Source organism: Halichoeres trimaculatus, unplaced genomic scaffold, assembly GCF_033239565.1.
Source record: "Halichoeres trimaculatus isolate MK-OKI-2021-1 unplaced genomic scaffold, fHalTri1.1 fHalTri1_scaffold_12, whole genome shotgun sequence".
Taxonomy (NCBI): Eukaryota; Metazoa; Chordata; class Actinopteri; order Labriformes; family Labridae; genus Halichoeres; species Halichoeres trimaculatus.
In genome coordinates, this window is record NW_027437190.1 from 29,535,059 (window position 1) to 29,554,313 (window position 19,255).

A 19,255-nucleotide genomic window follows, 5' to 3' on the forward strand; every position below is an offset into this window, starting at 1 on the left:
AACAGTTTTATCTGTTGCATTATTTTAGCATAGATATATTTTTTGCACTGGTTTGTCCAACAAATTGAGATTATTTCGATACTTACAGCTGTTTTGTGTACATCAACAGTCCAGTCCCAAAGTCCAGGAGCGAGCCAGCATTTCCGGGGTCAGCAAGCAAAGAGAAAGAGAGAGCACAAAAACAAAAAAAAAGCAAAAGGGAATCAATCTCAGGCCATCTGACAAACAACCCATTCTGTCTCCAGAATCAGTTCCCAAAGCGGAGAGGCCCGGGGGCAAAATGATTCATGATCTGGGCTACGATAACAGCTCAGACAGTTGGCCAGTGTGGTACATATTCCACTCCACTTGCTCCTTTAATGTCAGTAGCACCATAAAGCAGAGGCCCACTCCGTGCTGCAGCTTTTTCTACTCGCCTGTGGCAAGGAGAACATTTCTGGCACTTATGCCAGAGCATCTTCTGCCTACAAACAACTGCCCACATGTCTCCGGTGTGACTCTGTGACTTAATATGCTGATTTTCTTACAGTTTAATCTCAGCAGAATCATACTGATTTAGGTTGTGGATTTTAACATGATGCATTTTGCAGATTAACAGATGAAAAAAGTGCACTAATATTTTGATGTTCCTTTCTTCATACAAATGTATGATGTGTCATCTGTGTGACAGCTGTCTGTTTCCTGTCAGACAATGTCTGGCAGGTCTGCTAAAGGAAGTTGCAGCAATTTGAGGACGTAGCTTCATCTTACTTGTTCTGATGATTTAAAAAGTCTATTCTGATCAGAACAGAGGTGGATGTCAAGTGTAAGGTAAACAGTAGGCTGTACATTTAGACTTTTTTTTTAAGATCACTGGCCTCAGACTCCTCAGACCTGAAAGGTACTAGATCCACTTTAATCCAGATTAAACGGCAGCCTAGTAACCTCCTTATACCTAACCGTGACACATCTGACTTGTTTGTCACTGACTGCCTAACCTAGATGCCCAAGCCATGGCAATTTAATCAAATTATTGATCACGCACGAATGCAGCCCCCATCTCTCTGGCACACAAAGGACTAAAAGTGGTCGCACTCCATGTTTGGAGCAGCATTTTAACCAGGTTTTCATGGGCACATGCAATGTAAGCATCAGTGACGATACTCTGCACCATATGAGAATGTTGTCTCTAGAGTCAAACTACTAAATACAAAGCTCAAATGCAAATAATACTTGTTTCCCTGCTGTTCCAACTGGCTTCAAAGTGAGCCGTTTAATCCAGTGTTAGACACTAAGTAAGCTAGTTAGTCAAATTGCTTAGTTGTCGACATGACAGGAGTGTTAACACAGTTTGAGAATTTAGTTAATAGTACACACAGAAACGTTTACAGAAATACTTTTCTTAAGACCCAAGGCAGGAAATGACTCTCCCGTTAGGTTATGCTGCCGAAGCCAATGCTAACAACTAGCCAGCTAGCTACCCATCCAACTGGAGGCGGACGACTGGGCGTTGGTTGCTCAGACAACTGCAGAAGCTAAATATCGGGCTGCTCAAATAGCGAACCCAATCCAATTAAAATCATCACGGTTAGATTTTACAACACCGCTCTTTAAATAAGTCGTGACAGTATCTGAGTGCAGCAGTCTCACCCATAACGTTGACGCTCCCTGCCGCCTCAAAAACCGATCATTCACAAGCCGACATTCCCCTTCTCACTACTTTTGCTCGAGCTACGCACAATGAGGCACGTACAGCCTACCCAACCCAACGGCTCTACGGCAAGAGACTGACGCAAATCCTACGTGAATCAAAGAGGGAGGAACACTCTAATCTCGCGAGAAGTTGTAAATCTTTTCAGAGTGGAAATGTTCTCGCGATAAGTAAGCCTCCAGCTTTCTGACCGGGACACTTTTTTGAACAGTTAAATTACTTTAAAGGAAAACGAATAACTAGCAAAATTATTTTCTGATAAGAAATCAAAAATTTAGTTTTTAAATATTAATTTTATCTATTTATTATTGAAAACGTCAGTTCAAGTATTTCCCATTCTTTATCTATTCTGATACTTAACCGTCACGATTTGAACTGTTTCATACGTATATTTTATGAGCCCAACTCTTCGTCTACTATATGTGATTTTCACCTTTGTAATACAGATATTATTTTTTAATTATTCACGATTTTTTAAATACCTATTTATAACAGTTGTTGCACTCTTAAAAGCAGTCGCATTTATTTTATGCATAGGTTTCTCTTCCATTACAAAGGTTAGGCGACAACAAAGGGGGGGAAATACTGCACTTAGTTAATGAAATCCACGTTTTACTCCAAATGTCTTAGTTTCTTGATTTCAAACCAATTAATTTTCCTTTTTGTTAACTAACATTCAATTTCCATCGTCTGTTTTGAGTTTTGGTGGGTTTTGTGTGAGGGCTAACGTGCTAAACGACATTCCAGCAACTAAATACCTGTGCAGAGGAAACGAGAGAAGCGTCTGTTGTTGCCATGAGAACAAACACCCCTCAGCACTAATGACTTGGATTGGCTAAAAAGGCAGCGGGGCTTGCATTGTCTTTTCTTATTTGCTATTGTAAGGGGTGTTTCAGGAAGGAAACTGGGACTTTAACGGCTATATCTCAGGGTAAGGATGTTTTAATAAGCAAATGTCGTATTTGACAAGCCAGTTTAACTCTCTTTTTCTTGATTGTAATGTTGGAGGAAGGGTAAGAGACCTTTTTAAGACTAACATTGATAATGTAGCTCAGAAACAAGCAATTCCCCATGTGTTGTATTTTAAAATGTAACTTTGAGCTAAACATGTCTGCAGATGAACCACTGGTTACTCATGGAAACAAATGGGGACTGCTGAAAATGTCCAATCCTGTTAGAAAAGTAAGACAAGGAGAAAAAATAACCCTGAAACCCAGAGGAACCTTAAGCAAGTAAGCTAGATCATCCCTCCTCACATCAGTCTGTTAAACAATAACAGTTAATATGATATTTCCCCAATAACAAATCACCTGATAAGGATGTTTTTCAGGGAATCTCATGATCTCAGAAGGCTGCAGTCCCTGCTTGCCAAAAGCAGCTCCAGACAAGAGGTGAAAGACAACAAATGACGCCACACTGAAGGACTGCGTCTAGACATTTTGATAACGATACAGACCAGCTCATATTTCTTCAGGCTTGTGTAGATATTGTGGTATGAGATTCTCTGTGTTGCAGGTGGCAGCGCTGAGTCACAGCAAAGCACGCAGCAGATCTCAAGGCCCGCACTCTCCAAAAGACAACAACAGACTGAAGAGTGGGGGCGATATAAAGAGTGAAGCTGCAGAGCTGGAGAAATTCAGGTTCTAATTTCTAAACTGTGCAACTTTTATCCATTTCAGCTGAAACTTTGAATTATTGGGATGACAAAACACAACAAAAAATTCAATTAAATTTGAGACAGCAGGACTTTGTTTCTATCTTGATATAAATGAGGAATTATGTTTTTGACACATTTCCAGACAGCAGAGCATGATTGCACAGGAATAAAAGGCAGAAGATAGAAATATGAGCTTCTCCCAAGGCCATGATGCAACCTGAGTAAAAATGTTAAACTTATTGAAAAATTATGAGACTTATTTCATCACCCTGTTTGGTAAAGTTTTTTCAAGTTTTTGAGAAAACACAAAAAACTTTAACGAATATAGAGCGTATGATATTTATTAATCATGTCAATCAAAAAGGCCTTCACAGTGGATGACTGTTGACATGCAGAGAACATCGTGTGTTAATCGTGTAACATCAAAGAATAAAGTGACTTAGGCAACTTTAAACCTGGCTTAAACTGCCCTTTCATTCCATGAAGCAAACTCCAAACCGGAATTACCCTGAGTTAAATTAAACGAATGTCAGGTAAATCAAATTGGTGAAGAAGCAGTGCCTTTCCTCACTTCTCCAGGTTTTCTTTGCTGTTTTTTATTGAACTTAACCCATTTCCAACATCCAGCTTTGACAAGATTTTGAACCCTGACCATTTACTGTCCTTTAATTCCACCAAACAAACTCAAAACGCAAATAACTCCAACCAAAATTGTCAGATCAACCATACACTGAGTAGCAAAAAGCAAAAACACGTCTTTAATTTTAAAACTTAGGGTATTATTGCCTTTTGTTCATTTATGTTTGGTTACAGAAATAAGTGGGCTGGCCAGGAACAGCTAGCTAGCGAGCTAGAAGTAGCAAAATTTGTTTTTTAACTATAAATTGTAAAATTTAGACTTAACTACTACACAACATTATACCCTAGCCTTTTTGATAGTGAACATAAACACTCACCGATAGAAGCTGATTCAAGAATCATGTTTACAGCTTCTTCTGCGCTTAAGTTTCTGTTTCCTTTTGAAAGCTTGTTAAATTGCCCAAGTCACACATTTTACCCTAAATAATTCAAAATTTGGACTTAGGCTAGAAATAAAAAGGCCTAAGTCACTCTCTTGACATAAGCCATTGTTCTATTGGGTGGTTAAAGAGCATGATCTTTTAATTTAAAGATTTAAGTGATTTTACCAGAGATAGCTAGCATGATCAAGAGATGATTTCAGCCAGAAACTCATTTTTGTCAAAAACAACTCAGGCCATTTTTTAGTAGGGTGATGATTTGGAGGTTGTTAAAAGTTATTTGTGAACTTTTCATTTTAAGCCTGTTTTGATAAAGGATGATTATTTTTCAGTATCACGTACAGAGACCAAAGATGTTTCAGCAGTCACCCTCTACATACACTCTTCTCTGACATCCTTGTGTGTTTGATCCAGAACCGACTGTGCAGGTAAAACAACTTAACATCACTGTACAGTATCTTAATAACACAGCTCACATTATTAACCTATTTTATAGTGAATGGATGGACCATGCAGCACCGGAGTCTGTCCTTAGAGTTTTGATATGCCTGAGATTACTGATAAGAGATCCCCAGCATCAGGTACAACAAAACAAGTGTTTTTTATGTAATTTTTTAAAATATGTTCTTTCTGTGAAAACATTCCTCTTTTCATACTTTCTTTAGAAAATCCTCCATCAGCTCCAAGGCATCACTTCACTTGCAAGGGTAAAAGTTTTTCCTTCACATGCCTCTGCAGGCTTCCACACATAAATCTCATATCTTAACTGCTGCTCTATTTCTCCTCAGTATATGGAGTCTGTTGCTGTTCTGTACACATCATGTGGTGAGCAGGCGTTTGCAGTGCAGAAGCTGGTCACAATGACATGTGAGTAACCTGTGGGTAAACCAAAGAGACGCTGATAGCACGAGGCGCTGCAGAGGGAAGGACTGTTTCTGCTCTCATCTTTTGCTGTTTGATCTGCAGGCATGTTTCAGAAGCTGTCTGCCGCTGAGAATCAAAGAGTCTGTATCATCCAGAGCGGCGCTCACAGGGTGAGTGATGAGTCCTGTTAATGCTGTCTGTGATTATGAGCTGAGAAATGAATGAAGGCGTTTGGTATTTCCCTCACACTGAAGTTGTACAGTGTAATTCTTGGAGAGTAATGATAGTAAATGACTGTTTTGTTCTCTAATGAATTGAATGATTCGTAGACCCTGGTGAAGCTTCTCTCCACCTCAGACAGCTCTGTGCTTCAGGGAGCCCTGCTGGCCCTCACCGCTCTGGCTGAGAGGTAGGAAGACACGTTATGCATTTAATAAATTCATATTTCGTCTGTTGCAATGATGCAATATTTTTGTTCTGCAGCCCTGACTGCAAAGAAGAGATTGGTAGGCTCCCGATCGTGGAGAACCTGCTCGTCATACTGCAGGAATATGATCTGCTGTCAAAGAGGTGAGCTGCTAACGTGTTTGTCTGATATATCTTGTTCAAACTGGAGCTAAAAATATACAACAAATAGACAAACAAATCCAATCCTCTTATCCAAAAGTGCACAAACAGTTAAGTTTATGACCCTTAGGAAACTTCAAATGCAGCCAAGAAAGGATTATTTGATTTAAAGTGATGAAACTAGCAGCAATCACACAAACAACCTGACTGTGATGGTTTCTTCCAGAATGGGTGCAGAGCTCCTGCGGCTCTTGTCCACGGTGAAGCAGGTGAGGGACCAGGTGAGGGAGCTGGAGGGTCTGCCCGTGCTGCTGAGCCTGCTGCACTGTCAGCACCTGACGCTGCTGTGGAGTGTCGCCTGGGTCCTGGTCCAGCTCTGTGAGGATCCTGATACCAGGACAGAGATCAGGAGCTGGGGCGGGGTGCAGCAGCTTCTCCGTTTGCTCAGCAGGTTCATGGTTCACCAAATTCAATGATGTACAATTTTGTCAACTAGGTTCTTTACTGTGTGTGAATATTGCTCATAAAATCATCACAGAGTATTTATACATTTAAAGGATGTTTAATGGGTTATAAAGATTTGAGGAATATGCTTTAAGTTGCATGATGGTAGTTATAAGAGCAAGAGTCTTGGCGTACCACAGCACAGTTTTTTCCATTCTTCATTTTCTGTGTGTCCTGAAATTTATTTATATATTTTTTTATCATTTAAATATTCTATTATTATTTATTTATTTATTTATTTATTTGTTTGTTTGTTTATTTATTTAATTTTATTTTTATTTTATTTTATTTTATTCTATTTTATTTTATTTTATTTTATTTTATTTTATTTTATTTTATTTTATTTTATTTTATTTTATTTTATTTAACCAGGTTGGTCCCACTTTGATTAAAAACCTCTTTTTCAAAGGAGATCTGGCCAAGACAGGCAGCAGCAAATACAAAAAGTTACAGATAGGAAGCACAAAGAAACAAAGCACAGTCAATAAAACACATAATAATGGATTAAAATCACGTTCCAGGAAACAACTGTTTAAACAACCAAGCTAAAACACTGACATCTGGTGTACTACACTGAGTCACATGGTTTATTTCATTTTTTTTAAAGTAAGACAAGGTAAAATTTCTACTTCTTTGCACAACAAAACACACTATCTGTAAGGACTAGGATGTAAAATAGCTTCTTTTCTATGTTTGTCATGTTTTCCCTCTTTGCATATTCATATTGACCCCAAAAGCATTACACATGAATATGAGAAAAACAGTTTGTGGTTTTGAATTTAGATGTAAGTGATCAAACATGCATAGAATTTACACTATCAAATAAGGTGATGTGTAAAATATCTCCTGCAGCGACAGGCAGTACGTCTCTGACCGTCCATCCATCGTGGCGCTGTCCAGTGCTAACGCAGCCAGCTGCATCCAGAGAGAGCACGTCAGAGAGGAGCTGAGCCTGCAGGAGGAGGCAGATAACATCATGGCCCTGCAGTCAGGTCAGGAGCAAAGACAAAATAAAATATGGATATAGTTTGTGATGTTAACCATCAGTTTCAGAAACTATGTTCTGAAGCCAAATTTTTGGACCCACATGCTCCGCTTTGATACAGACAAAACAGATTGTGTCACACATAAAGAAAAAAAATCAGGTAACTGTTGGAGCCAGTTGTGGCAGTAAAATGTTAAATGAAGGTGTTAAATGTGCTTTAACATGCCACATAATGAGAATTCTGTTCATAGTCTGCCTCCAGTGGACACTTGAGGAACTGCAGTCAATTCATTCATTATTCAGCCCTACAGGAACTGTACAACTTATCATACCCAGCACAGAAAATATTCTGTTTTCTCAGAAGTTTTAAATCCTGCAGGGAACTTAAAGTTTGTTGACAATTAAAGAAGGATAGAAAATCCTCACTGTAAATTCTCACCCCAGAGGAGTCTTATCAGTGGCTGAGAATGTAAACAATTTGTTCCTGTAGTGAGAGCTCAGACCTCTGAGACTCAGCTCTCTTGCGTTCCTACTCTGGAGGAAATGCTTGTGAGTTTTCTGTTTCTTAATGTTTCAAGCTGCAGTAAATAAACTAAACTATGTGGAAAAGTTTCTGTCGCAGTGTTTAAACAAGTATCATTAGATAAACTTCTACAGCCAATGGTGTTGAAATGTCAGAGTTCCTTGTCTCAACCCTTCTTGTATTTCAGGGAGTGTTTTGTTGATATCCACAGATATGTCTCATTAATCTCTGTCTGAGACGATCAGATTGCATGAAAGAGATCCTAAATTAATACGTGTCTCCTTTAATCTCTTTTCCAGCCTGCTGCACAGTTTTGACTGAGCTCAGTCTGGATGACACATCTGCTCACCACATCGTACTGGTAAAAGAGAGTCCTCACTGGAAAGTCTGAGTGCAAACTCCACGTTTAAGGATAAATATGAAACATTTTCACACATGTGGTCTGTGCCTATCTCAGGAAAACGGGGTGTTCATAATTGCAAAGCTGATTCTGCAGCAAAACTCAGGACCAAAGGCCACATCTCTACAGGTAGTTTCTAATATTATAATGTCTAAATGGAGCTGTTAAAACCAGTGGAAGCTAACTCATTTGCTTATTTGTTTGCGTATGTAGTGTTACGCTTTTCGGGCCCTCAGGTTTCTGTTCAGCGTGGAGAGGAATAGACATTTATTCAAGAGGTAACGCTCAGAAAGAAAAGATTTATAACTTTGTCATGCATAACCTGTTTCTGTTTTGCTGCTTCTGGATGTCTGTTTTGGGAAATATGTCTCTAAATGTTCTCTTAATGCCGTTATGTAATCTGTCCTCCCTTCAGACTCTTTCCCACAGACCTCTTCGAGATGTTTATTGATGTTGGACATTATGTTCGGGAACTCGCGGCTTATGAGGGGCTGCAAACCAAAGTTTCACTCTGTGCTGTAAGAGAGAGGTTTATAAATAGATCTGTTTGTTTATCTGCTTATTGGGTGTTAGATTCAAAGAAATACAGTGGGGAAAATAAGTATTGAAAGCATCAACTTTTTTCTCATTACATTTATTTTCAAAGCTGCAATTTAAACAAAATTTCTACCAGACATTGTTATTAACTCAAATAATCCACACATGAAAAGAAATCATGACATCCAAGTCTATCAATAATGATCATGTGGAATTAAGTATGATAACACAGGACAAAAGTATTGAACACACCATGGAAAGGCTGTATACTTTGGCAAGGAAATGAACCATACCACCTGAAATCTGTCAGTAACTATTACTGGAGACATTTGCAACCTGATTGTTGCTCAGCATCAGAATGGAACTGGTTACAGACTTATATCAAAGCACCTGAATATTCCAGTCAGCACCGTTGGGACCATTATTCACAAGTGGAAGAAGCACCACCTTACCATCAACAGGCCACGCACAGGAGCTCCTTGCAAGATTTCTGACCAGGGAGACAGAAAGATAGTCAGAAGAGTACTCAACGAGTCAAGGACCACCCTGAAAGTGCTCCAGAAAGACTTGGAGGCAGCAGGTACAATTGTTACAGAGAAAACAATAAGCAATGCACTCCACCGTCATGGCCTCTATGGACGCTCAGCCTGTAAGACTCCATTCCTCAAGAAAAGTCATGTTGAAGCTGGTTTAAAGCTTGCTAAACAGCATCTTGACAAGCCTGTAGAATACTGGGAGAATGTTGTCTGGTCAGATGAGACCAAAATTGAACTTTTCGACTGTCATACTACAGACCATGTTTGGAGGAGAAATGGCTCTGCACATCACCCAAAAAACACTACTCCAACAGTGAAGTTTGGAGGTGGAAGCATCATGGCATGGGGTTGTTTCTCATCTCATGGTGTTGGCAAACTTCATATAATTGACGGAGCAATGAATGGAGCCATGTATGGGGAAATTCTTGATATGAATCTGCTGCCATCCACCAGGATGATGAAGATGAGACATGGCTCAACGATCCAACGATCCAACGATCCAAAGCACACAGCAAAGTTGACTCTCAAATGGTTTCAAAAAAAAGAAACTCAATCTGTTAGAATGGGCCAAAATCACACCTGAGCAGTGTGGGCCATTAGTTAAAACATACAAGAAGCTTCTGGAAGCTGTCATTGCAAACAAAGGCTTCTCCACTAAGTATTAGAGGAGTCTCAGTTAGCGTGTTCAATACTTTTTACCTGTGTTATTGTACTTAATTCCACATAATCATTATTTATGGACCTGAACGTTGTAATTTCTTTTCATGTGTGGATTATTTGAGTTAATACCAACTTATGGTAGGAATTTTGTTTGAATTGCATCTTTGGAAATATGTTCATTAAGAGGGTGAAAATGATTTTTATTTTTTTTTTTTTTATACCCAGGAGGAAGAGTTGGATAGTCTGCAAGAGAGCATTGAGGCTGTGGACCAGAACCGACCTCCCCTTAGAGTTATTAATGGTTACTCCATCCTGGACCACCTGGGCACCGGGGCCTTTGGGAGTGTCTATAAGGTACGACCCTTAAAACTAACAATCATATCTATTTTAATTTCTCAAATCTCATGCAAAAGTGTATCAGGTGGTTCACACTCACTGGATTTGCTTGGACGACAGGTCAGAAAGCAGAGCGGTCAGAACCTGCTAGCTCTGAAGGAGGTGAATCTTCGCAACCCGGCCTTCGGCAAAGACAAGAAATCCAGGGACAGCAACGTGGAGAAAATCATCTCTGAGCTTTCAATCATTAAAGAACAGGCACAAAGTTTCAATTTGAATCATCATAATCAGTCATCACCCTCCATGTTTTATCTTATTTACATGTTTCTTGGCTCTTCTTCTCCAGATGTCGCATCCAAATATTGTTAAATATTACAAGACTTTCAAGGAAGGTGAGGAAATCCTTAAGGAGATGTCTTTTTAATTATTGTAAAGAAAGAATGATATGAAATGAAAACATGCTGCTGATTTCAGGTGAGAAGCTGTACATCGTGATGGAGCTGATCGAAGGAGTGCCACTGGCCGAACACTTCAACTCTCTGAGGGAGAAGCAGCAGCAGTTCACAGAGGACAGAGTCTGGAATATCTTCATTCAGGTAAAAACGTCTACCCTGCTGAATAAACACCATAAAAACATCTGAATCACATCCTGGCAACAAAACAACTCACTGATGCTCTCCATGTTGTCTCAGATGTGTCTTGCATTGAGGTACCTTCATAAGGAAAAGAGGATCGTCCACAGAGACCTCACACCGAGCAACATCATGCTGGGGGAGAAGGACAAAGTCACCATCAGTGAGAGTTGATTTAAAGCTTTCCGCTCACTCTGCTTCCTGTTGTCGTGAAATTTAACTGTGGTTTTATTTGCCTGTAGCCGACTTCGGCCTGGCAAAGCAGAAACAGGAAAACAGCAAACTAACGTCAGTGGTTGGGACCATACTTTACTCCTGGTGAGGAAATCATTTCTGAGCTCGCAGATAAGATACACTTCAGGTTTAAAGCTCCTGTGAGGGGTTTTTAATTGGTGTGTGTGTGTGTTTTAGCCCAGAGGTGGTGAAGAACGAGCCGTATGGAGAGAAAGCTGACGTGTGGGCTTTGGGCTGCATCCTCTACCAGATGGCAGCTTTACAGCCTCCTTTCAACAGCAGCAACATGCTGTCGCTGGCCAGCAAGGTTCCACAATAACACACACACACACACACACACACACACACACACACACACACACACACACACACACACACACACACACACACTGAGTTTTTAATGTTTTCCCCCTGTTGACTCCTATTTTTCTTTTCCTCTCATTGTCTCAGATTGTCACGGCTGAGTACGAGCCAATCAAAGAGGGGGTGTTTTCAGAGCGAGTCACAGAGATGATCAGATGGTGAGTGTATTCTAAAATGACTTGATTGAAGTGTTTTTGCATCTGCAGCACAGACGGCGCATTGAAAATCTTAACATCTCCTTGGTTTGAAGTTACTGAATTAAAGTCACAGTTTGGTTTTGATAACATTAAGCATTTTGACTCTTGCTTCATAGTTTTTCTCATTTGCTTTGGTACATTTCTCAAATCATCCTCACCACTTGCTAAACAGTAAGTGCATTTCTCAATCAGTCGATACAAATAGCAAAACACCAAGGATTACCTGCAAACCTGGGCCTGCAAACCTGGGCCATTGTAAGCTTATGATTGAGAGCACGGTCCACAAGTGTCATAAATCTTTAGAATAGAATAGAATAGAATAGAATAGAATAGAATAGAATAGAATAGAATAGAATAGAAAATACTTTATTAATCCCTGGGGTGAAATTTAGGAGGAGTCACAGCAATCAAGAAAACAAAAGTAAGAAAGTGTATGGAAAGTGCAAAAAGCTCCATAAGAAAATAGATGCTGACAGCTTGTCCATCATTCTCCAGTTCAGACAGCCTCCACCTTCACAGGGTCCAGGACTGAGCTTCTTCAGTCATGCTCCATCTCTGTCTCCTGGATCCTGTCTGCTCACAGCAGGTGAAGTTCTTCCAATGGGGCGTTCATATCCAGTGTTAGCTCTGTTAGCCATGTCTGTGAATAGCATGATGCTACTCTGCCTTCTGGTATTCCCTCTGTTGCTGGGTTAGCATGGCTAGCTTGTCCATCTTATTGGAGATAGATCTTACGTTCCCAATAATGATGGATGAAAGGACAGGTCCATGTCGTCACTTCTTAGGCCACGCCTGAGAACCAGCACGTCATCCTCACCTCCTTCTTCTCACCTTGTGGGGAAACATCAGGCCTTGCACCAGTTAGCATTGACATGCTACAGACTGCTAACAGCTGATTTCACATGTAAACAATGCAATGAAGGTTACATGTAGGATCTCCAGACAAACACAGGAGAAAAAGTAGTAAAAATATCACTGAAGGCAAAACCAGTTTGGTGTCCATGACCAAAAAGATGACGAAGAAGAGGTGAAAAAATTACAAGAAAAGCTATAACAGGGCGGCGCCTTGCAACATCATCATCATTTATTGTCCTTGCAAGTAAAGACTTGTGCAATGAACTCATGACTAAATGTTGACTATTCAACAGAGACCAGATAATCCATTTTGATCAACATGACAAAAACAACTGATACTGTAGGAAAAAGCAGAGAATTGTTCAGAGTAATTTGCATAGATGTCCCGAAGCATCTGCAACTTGTTCAATGAAATGAGAAACTGCTTTTTTGATGTGCACAAGTGACACAATGATGTAAAGACTGAACAAGTAGTTTTAAGAATTTCTGAGAAATGAGCCAAAGCGACTGAGAAAAACTGTAAATAACAAGTCAGAATTACTCCTGCTGCTCTCTCATGTGATTTCCCATCAGGTGTTTGAGTCCAGAAGCAGACCAACGTCCAGACATCGTGGCCGTCAGCTCCAGGGTCTCTGACCTCATGATGAGGCTGATGGACGGACTCTTTACTTCCCAGAATGCACTGGAGAGGAGAGCAGAGAGAGACAGGAAACGAGCGCAGAAGTACTTTGTGGAAAGGCAAAAAAGCAGGACAAGCTGCTGCTGCTCAGACCTGGCTCAGGTACTCTAGAAACTGAAACTCATCAGGAAGACTATCTTTGTGGATGAGTTTTTAAATACGTCCTCTTTCCTCCAGGATCAGTCTTTGATGAATGAAACTACAACTTCCCAATTTTCTGCAGCCTGCAGTTTGAACCACAGCGAGCAGAAAATCGAACATGGTCAGACTGAACAAAAACTGAGAAAACTTTGAAATTTTAAACTGTAACTTGTTGAAAATGGTTTTGCGTGTGTGTTTTCAGGTGATGCTTCAGATGGTGAATATGAATCATGTGTCACCAAAACCCACACCGATGCCCTCACGGAAAAACACGACAGTAAGACGCTGTTTCCTTCCCTTAAATTAATCACTTTCACAAGTGGTGGATTGACTTTTCGACTGCACCACTTGGAGGTTTTCTGAAATAACTGTGCCTTTCAAATCACAGGAAGCAAGAAGACACTGCAGCAGCTTAGCTATGGTGTCCCAAAAGTGACAAAATACCAACAGATGCTGCTTATTATGCTGATGGTTCTATTAAAGACTGATTGATTTCTGTTTTATCACCAAAGTTTGATCTTTTGGAGTATTTGTTTGATTGTTTTAAGGATTTAAGTCCAGGGCCTGTTTTACACCTGAACAGACCGGATCCAGGTGAGTCACAAATGTCACTTATATCTGTGTGGGAGTGTTTATAGCATCTGGTTTATTTCTGATCACATTTATTGAGCTTTTCTTTCAATCATAACCATAACAGTGAGGATAACACCCCTGCAAAGATAAAACCCAGACCAGGTTCGTCTGATTAAAATCTCTGTAGAAAATAAGCTACGATACATCACTTAGATAAATATCTGTGTATTTTATGTGTGTGTGTTTGCTCTTCCCTCAGTGTCAGCGGGAATCTGTGTCTCTCAGAAGAAGCTGCGACAGATCGATGACCCCGTTCAGAGGCTCCTCATGCAGCTGCACAAAATTGTCTTCATCACTCAGGTACAGTCACAGGACATCCTTTTAATATCACAACAAACACTTGTAACAGCATGGGCATTAACCTTTGGGTAATCTGATGGAACGAGTGATAAAACATCATAATTATCTGGGATATGAAAGATTGACCTTTACTGTTTTTGTTTTCCAGCTTCCTCCGTCCCCTAACAACAACATCAAACGACGTCTCATTGAGCGGTTTAAAAAGTCTCTGTTCAACAATGGGAGTGATCCGTACAGCCTGAAGGTGGAGCTCAGCAAGGTTTGGTTTAGTTTGAGACTCACTCTCATAAACAAAGCAGCATCATGATGTCAGACTGACTTTATTTTGAGGAAGAATCTAATTTCTATGAAAAAATTACACAAATTTCTTAAGTATTTTGTGCATATTTATCACGTTTAAAAGTACAAGAAGCATCCTTAAAAAAAATCACAAACTGAACAAAAAAAAACTGTCTGATTTTGTCTGAGAAAAAGATATAAATTGTGCAATCAGTGAAAAAATGCAATGGCCACATGGCGGCTGGTGCCAGTGAGTGGGTTTCACATCAGCAACCCCAGGCTCCTAAACTGTTATGTTTTGGGGGATTGTGCTCAGTATGTTAAGCTCATCACTCCTTAATTTTGCTATGTAAACTTATCTGCAAGGAGTGATGAGGCCAGAGCCTGGGTGCCAAACATAAGATTAGCTTTTACCTTTATCTTTGGTTGCGGCATGCAATGTTGCAATGCTGCAGTTTTTCACCAAGATCTTGCATTGATGATGGTAGAGTCTGACCGCTGCGCAAAGCCTTCTCCAGCACATCCTCAAGATTTTTAATGGGGCTAAGGTCTGGACCATATACTGTAAAAGAAATAAGGGACGTCATCTTGCTTGGCTCGAAGTAAGGTCACCACAAAAACTGCTCCCCCTGGTGGTTGGCTGCAGTATAGGTCAAAAAATCCATCTCTCCAGTCATTCCAGATGAGTTGTGGTCAAACTTAAAAAAAATAATACATCTCGTAGAAATGTTTCTCACGTTCCATTATTGTGGTGATCTGAAGATATCATTTGGCTGTCTTCTATTCAAGTGTTTTTTTTCCGAAAAGTTTTGTTTTCATTAGTTATAAGATGTAAAAAGAAGAAGTGATACGACTCTCGAAAGAAAAGAAATATATCATTGTCACCCGGTTCTACTCAGATTCTCCCAGATTCTCTCACAGTCTCTTCTGCACAGACTCTGGCTGCACAACTGCTGCCAATAGCTGCGCCTGTGACGGGGGAATTTTGGCTTCAAAACCGTACAATGATAAAAGACGGAGCCACGCTGTCCACTCTATATACAGTCCGTGGTCTTGACTCTGTAGTGGCCAATCCATATGTGAAAGTGTATTTTTACTACTAAATAAACAATTCAAACATGAGTTTTCTGACGTAACTAAATTATACCCTAGTTCCTCTGGTCAAAAAAACATCTTATGAGAGTCGTCTTCTTTCTGTCTGAACTGTAGCTCCTCCAGGCCTCTCCAGAGCTGATGGAGTTTGGTTCAATCAGTTCAGACTGGTGGCGTCTGGCCCAACATGTCAGTGAGAATGCGTACACCGTCACCTCTACAGGTGAGAGATAATCAAACCAGCTCCAGAAACAGAGACCAAAGATGTTTGAAGATGTCTTTGGAATCCAAGTTTTTTTTTTTTACTTTTAGAATTTTTATAGCATAGTCACGTTAACCCTCAAGACACACTTTTACGTGTTTCAGCATCAAGACTTCAACAGGAAGTGAAATGTTAAAAAGCAGCAGAACCTTTCAAAATGAGTTCCCCCAACAGGAAAGTTCCACTTTTCCACACTTATGGAGGCACTTTGTTAGGATTGGTACAATACGCTTTTCTCCCGATTCTACTCTTTGATGATTTTTGGGGTACCGATTGAATTGAAATTGCGATTCTTAGATATTTCCGTTTTTTTTTTTGTGATTTTTATTTTGCTTCTTTAACAGCAGGCTATGAGAAAAAAGTTGAATTATGATGTCCACAGATTTGATTTTTTTTTAACCGATAATCCTGATTTAAATATCTTTAAACCCCAAAAATCCTGGCACTTATGTGAATCAATTTTTTCCCCCACCCCTCCGGATTGTGACGAGTAATCAGATGAATTGCAATTAACTGCAAAGTCATTCTCTTTCATAAAAAAAATGACTTTTGTTTAAACCAAAATTTGTGCCATTCTCAAAACTTTTGGCCAGGACTGTAGGTGTTGCTCAGGAATGAAAACATCCAGCAGATGGCGCTGTTTAGATTTATTGGCACCAAGATTTAGAGACACATGGCTGTTTTTTGGTGACTTTTTAATTACAACCAGTGTTTGTTTTTTTTGGAGAGTTGTTGATGGGCAAATTCATCCATTGATTTTCAACTTTTAATGGAATATAAAGTTATTTTTTCTTGCAGTTGATGGGAATCTCAAAGAGGGAGTCACCTATCAGCAGATGCAGGTTAGTTTATATAAAGCTGTTTGGAGATATCTTGGTATGTTTTCTGGTTTTGTTAGCTGACACTAGCCTAGCCTTAGACCAAAACTTTGAAGGTAAGCTTTTACAGATGTGTAAGGGTGAGTGCTTGTAGTATTTTTCTCTGCTTGGTATTATTTCGGATCCTTCTTTCTTCTTTTTTTTTGGTTGAACTGAACATCTTGTGAAGTTATCCCCATACTTTCCCCATGCAACTCTCTCAGGCGATCATCGAGGAGCTGCTGGAGGAGAACAGCTACTACAAGGGGTCAGACTCCAGGTGACCTCTACGCTGGAAAACAACAGACAGAAACCTACAGTTCAGTCACTGTGCATCAGTTTGTTTGTGATAATTTTCTTTTCTTTAATTCTTCAAATATGGATGAGAATGAATAATAAAAGTCATTTAGAATTCAATGAATTAGGGCAAAATAGTCAAGATGTCAAGCTCGGCTAAAAAGGGATTCAAGGGATTCTGTTACTCAGGTTGACATATTTGCTCAGATCAAAAGTGTGACTATTTCAAAACTCACTGATTTTGAATAAGGTTAAAAATCATTATCCCAAATTCAAATATTGAACTTTTAGTGACATTTGTTTGTGTTTTATGTTTGTGGTTGGATCCAAGAGAGAAGAGGACTTTCAATTCAGCAGCAGATGGAAAAACATAAAAATATTCCAGCATGGGAAGATTTTCCTCCTCCATTAATGTCAGAGATGCACTGATGAATCGATTTGTCATTGTTTGGTTTGGCACTGGCAGAGATAATTGGAGATTCATCTGGTAAACCATTAAGGAAAATGTTGACAGTCAAGAAGTACAACACCATCTCTGGGAAAATGTTCAGTTTAAATTTCAAGAGTAGGTACAGAAAACAGACATACAGAATTATATTTAAAAAAAAGTGATGACAAACATGAACGTAAATGTTTTTAACATCTGTATGGGTATGACAGATTTTTCACAATCTGTGCATCTCAAAATAAAACAATCTGTCTACATAATTTCAAAGCATTCAACATCTATAATCATCATAATAACTTGTAATTATGTATTTGTGTCTTTACCGTAAAAAGATGTGCTGCTATTGCTGCTTTAAGACATGGGATCAGTTATTTATGGCCATCTTGATCAAACAACCATCCAAAGATTTGTTCCTCTGTGCACTGTCTATGTTTGTGATGTTATATCTGTCATTTCAGTCCCTGATAAGTCCCTCTACACTGCAAAAAAAAAGAAATCTTGTGTTTTTGTCTTGTTTTAATTAAAAGTTTTCTTATTATACTTGATTTGAGCTAATATTACCTGTGTATTACAGAAAATGTCTCGCTTCAAGTTGTATAAAGACAAAATGAGGCCTGACTTGCTTGTAACAAGTAATTCTAAAATGTTAAAATTTTCTGGACTGATCAGGTGAATGTGACTCATATTAAGTCAAAAAGACATTTTCTACTGAAAATAAGACAAAAACACTTGATAAGATTTCAGTTTTTTTGCAGTGTAATACATGTAAACACAAAAATGAGGAAACCAACCTCCGACAACACCCAGAGCTGTTTTTCCTGCAGAGCTCAGCTCCTCATGTCTGTCTGTGTAAAACTCTGTGTTTCTCAGGTTTGTCTGACTTTAGCACTTTAAACTCTCAGGACCAGACTCAGCTGTAAACTCCTCCCTGCAGGACGCCACATCCCTGCATGTTTTCAATGGATTCAAGCCAAATCTCCGCACTGACAACAAGCTGCAGCTTCACAGACAGAAAAAAAGAAATAAAAACGGGTTGAATGTTTAGATTTTCAACACTTTTTGCTGTACTTGAAGTAAATCTACATGCACTGTGAGTTACTCATCTGGATTTGTGATATAATCCACCTGTGAAAGAGGTTTTCTGCATCTCTTCTTTGTGTGTTCTTACTGATGTTTTGGGATGTGGAGGGCAGCAGAGGGGACACTTTCTCATGCACTTTGATCCAAAAAAGATCAGTCGGATCATCTATTAAAAAACTGATACAGTAAATAGACAATATTTGTTTGTCATTCTTTAAGTGAGTGCATATATTTCCTGCTTTGCTGTGCTTTGTGTGTGAGCATTTAGATGATTCACTTTGGAATAGCACAACAAAATAAACTCATGAATGGATAAGAAAAAATAGTTTTTCTAGTTTCTTGAAATGAGAAAACAATTAAGACACCATTTTTTGTCTTTTAAGATGAGGAAATAAGACAATTTTATTACTAAAAAAACAAGACAGATTCCAGCTTGTGCAGTGCAGCATTGAAACTAGCTTCTTCTAACACACTGAGCTTGAAAAAAGTTTTCAGAACTGCAGTGTAATTTCTCCCTCCACCCATAGGGGGCAATACAAGCCGTAGATTAAAGATTGGAGCAACTGATCTGTTAGAGGAGCTTAAAAAGGAACCTATGTCCTGCTCAGAGGTAAACCAAGTCTGCACT

At 39.4% G+C, this 19,255-nt stretch overlaps 1 protein-coding gene across 1 annotated transcript; it reads left to right on the plus strand.

Moving 5' to 3' along the window:
• The first annotated feature begins 1,719 nt into the window (after nucleotides 1-1,719).
• nek10 (NIMA-related kinase 10) lies at nucleotides 1,720-18,744 on the plus strand. The gene is made up of 36 exons (XM_074684210.1): nucleotides 1,720-1,758; nucleotides 2,576-2,621; nucleotides 2,808-2,922; nucleotides 3,021-3,081; nucleotides 3,206-3,330; nucleotides 4,699-4,794; nucleotides 4,863-4,947; nucleotides 5,032-5,073; nucleotides 5,155-5,233; nucleotides 5,333-5,400; nucleotides 5,560-5,639; nucleotides 5,714-5,800; nucleotides 6,024-6,248; nucleotides 7,154-7,293; nucleotides 8,109-8,170; nucleotides 8,267-8,338; nucleotides 8,423-8,487; nucleotides 8,625-8,727; nucleotides 10,168-10,296; nucleotides 10,399-10,536; nucleotides 10,625-10,670; nucleotides 10,753-10,874; nucleotides 10,971-11,073; nucleotides 11,153-11,228; nucleotides 11,322-11,451; nucleotides 11,595-11,665; nucleotides 13,133-13,340; nucleotides 13,416-13,500; nucleotides 13,582-13,656; nucleotides 13,928-13,973; nucleotides 14,077-14,114; nucleotides 14,212-14,312; nucleotides 14,461-14,571; nucleotides 15,801-15,906; nucleotides 16,744-16,787; nucleotides 17,027-18,744. The coding sequence occupies exons 1-36, from the start codon at nucleotides 1,720-1,722 to the stop codon at nucleotides 17,084-17,086; spliced, it is 3,279 nt and encodes a 1,092-aa protein (XP_074540311.1). The 3' UTR covers nucleotides 17,087-18,744.
• The last annotated feature ends 511 nt before the right edge of the window (nucleotides 18,745-19,255 follow it).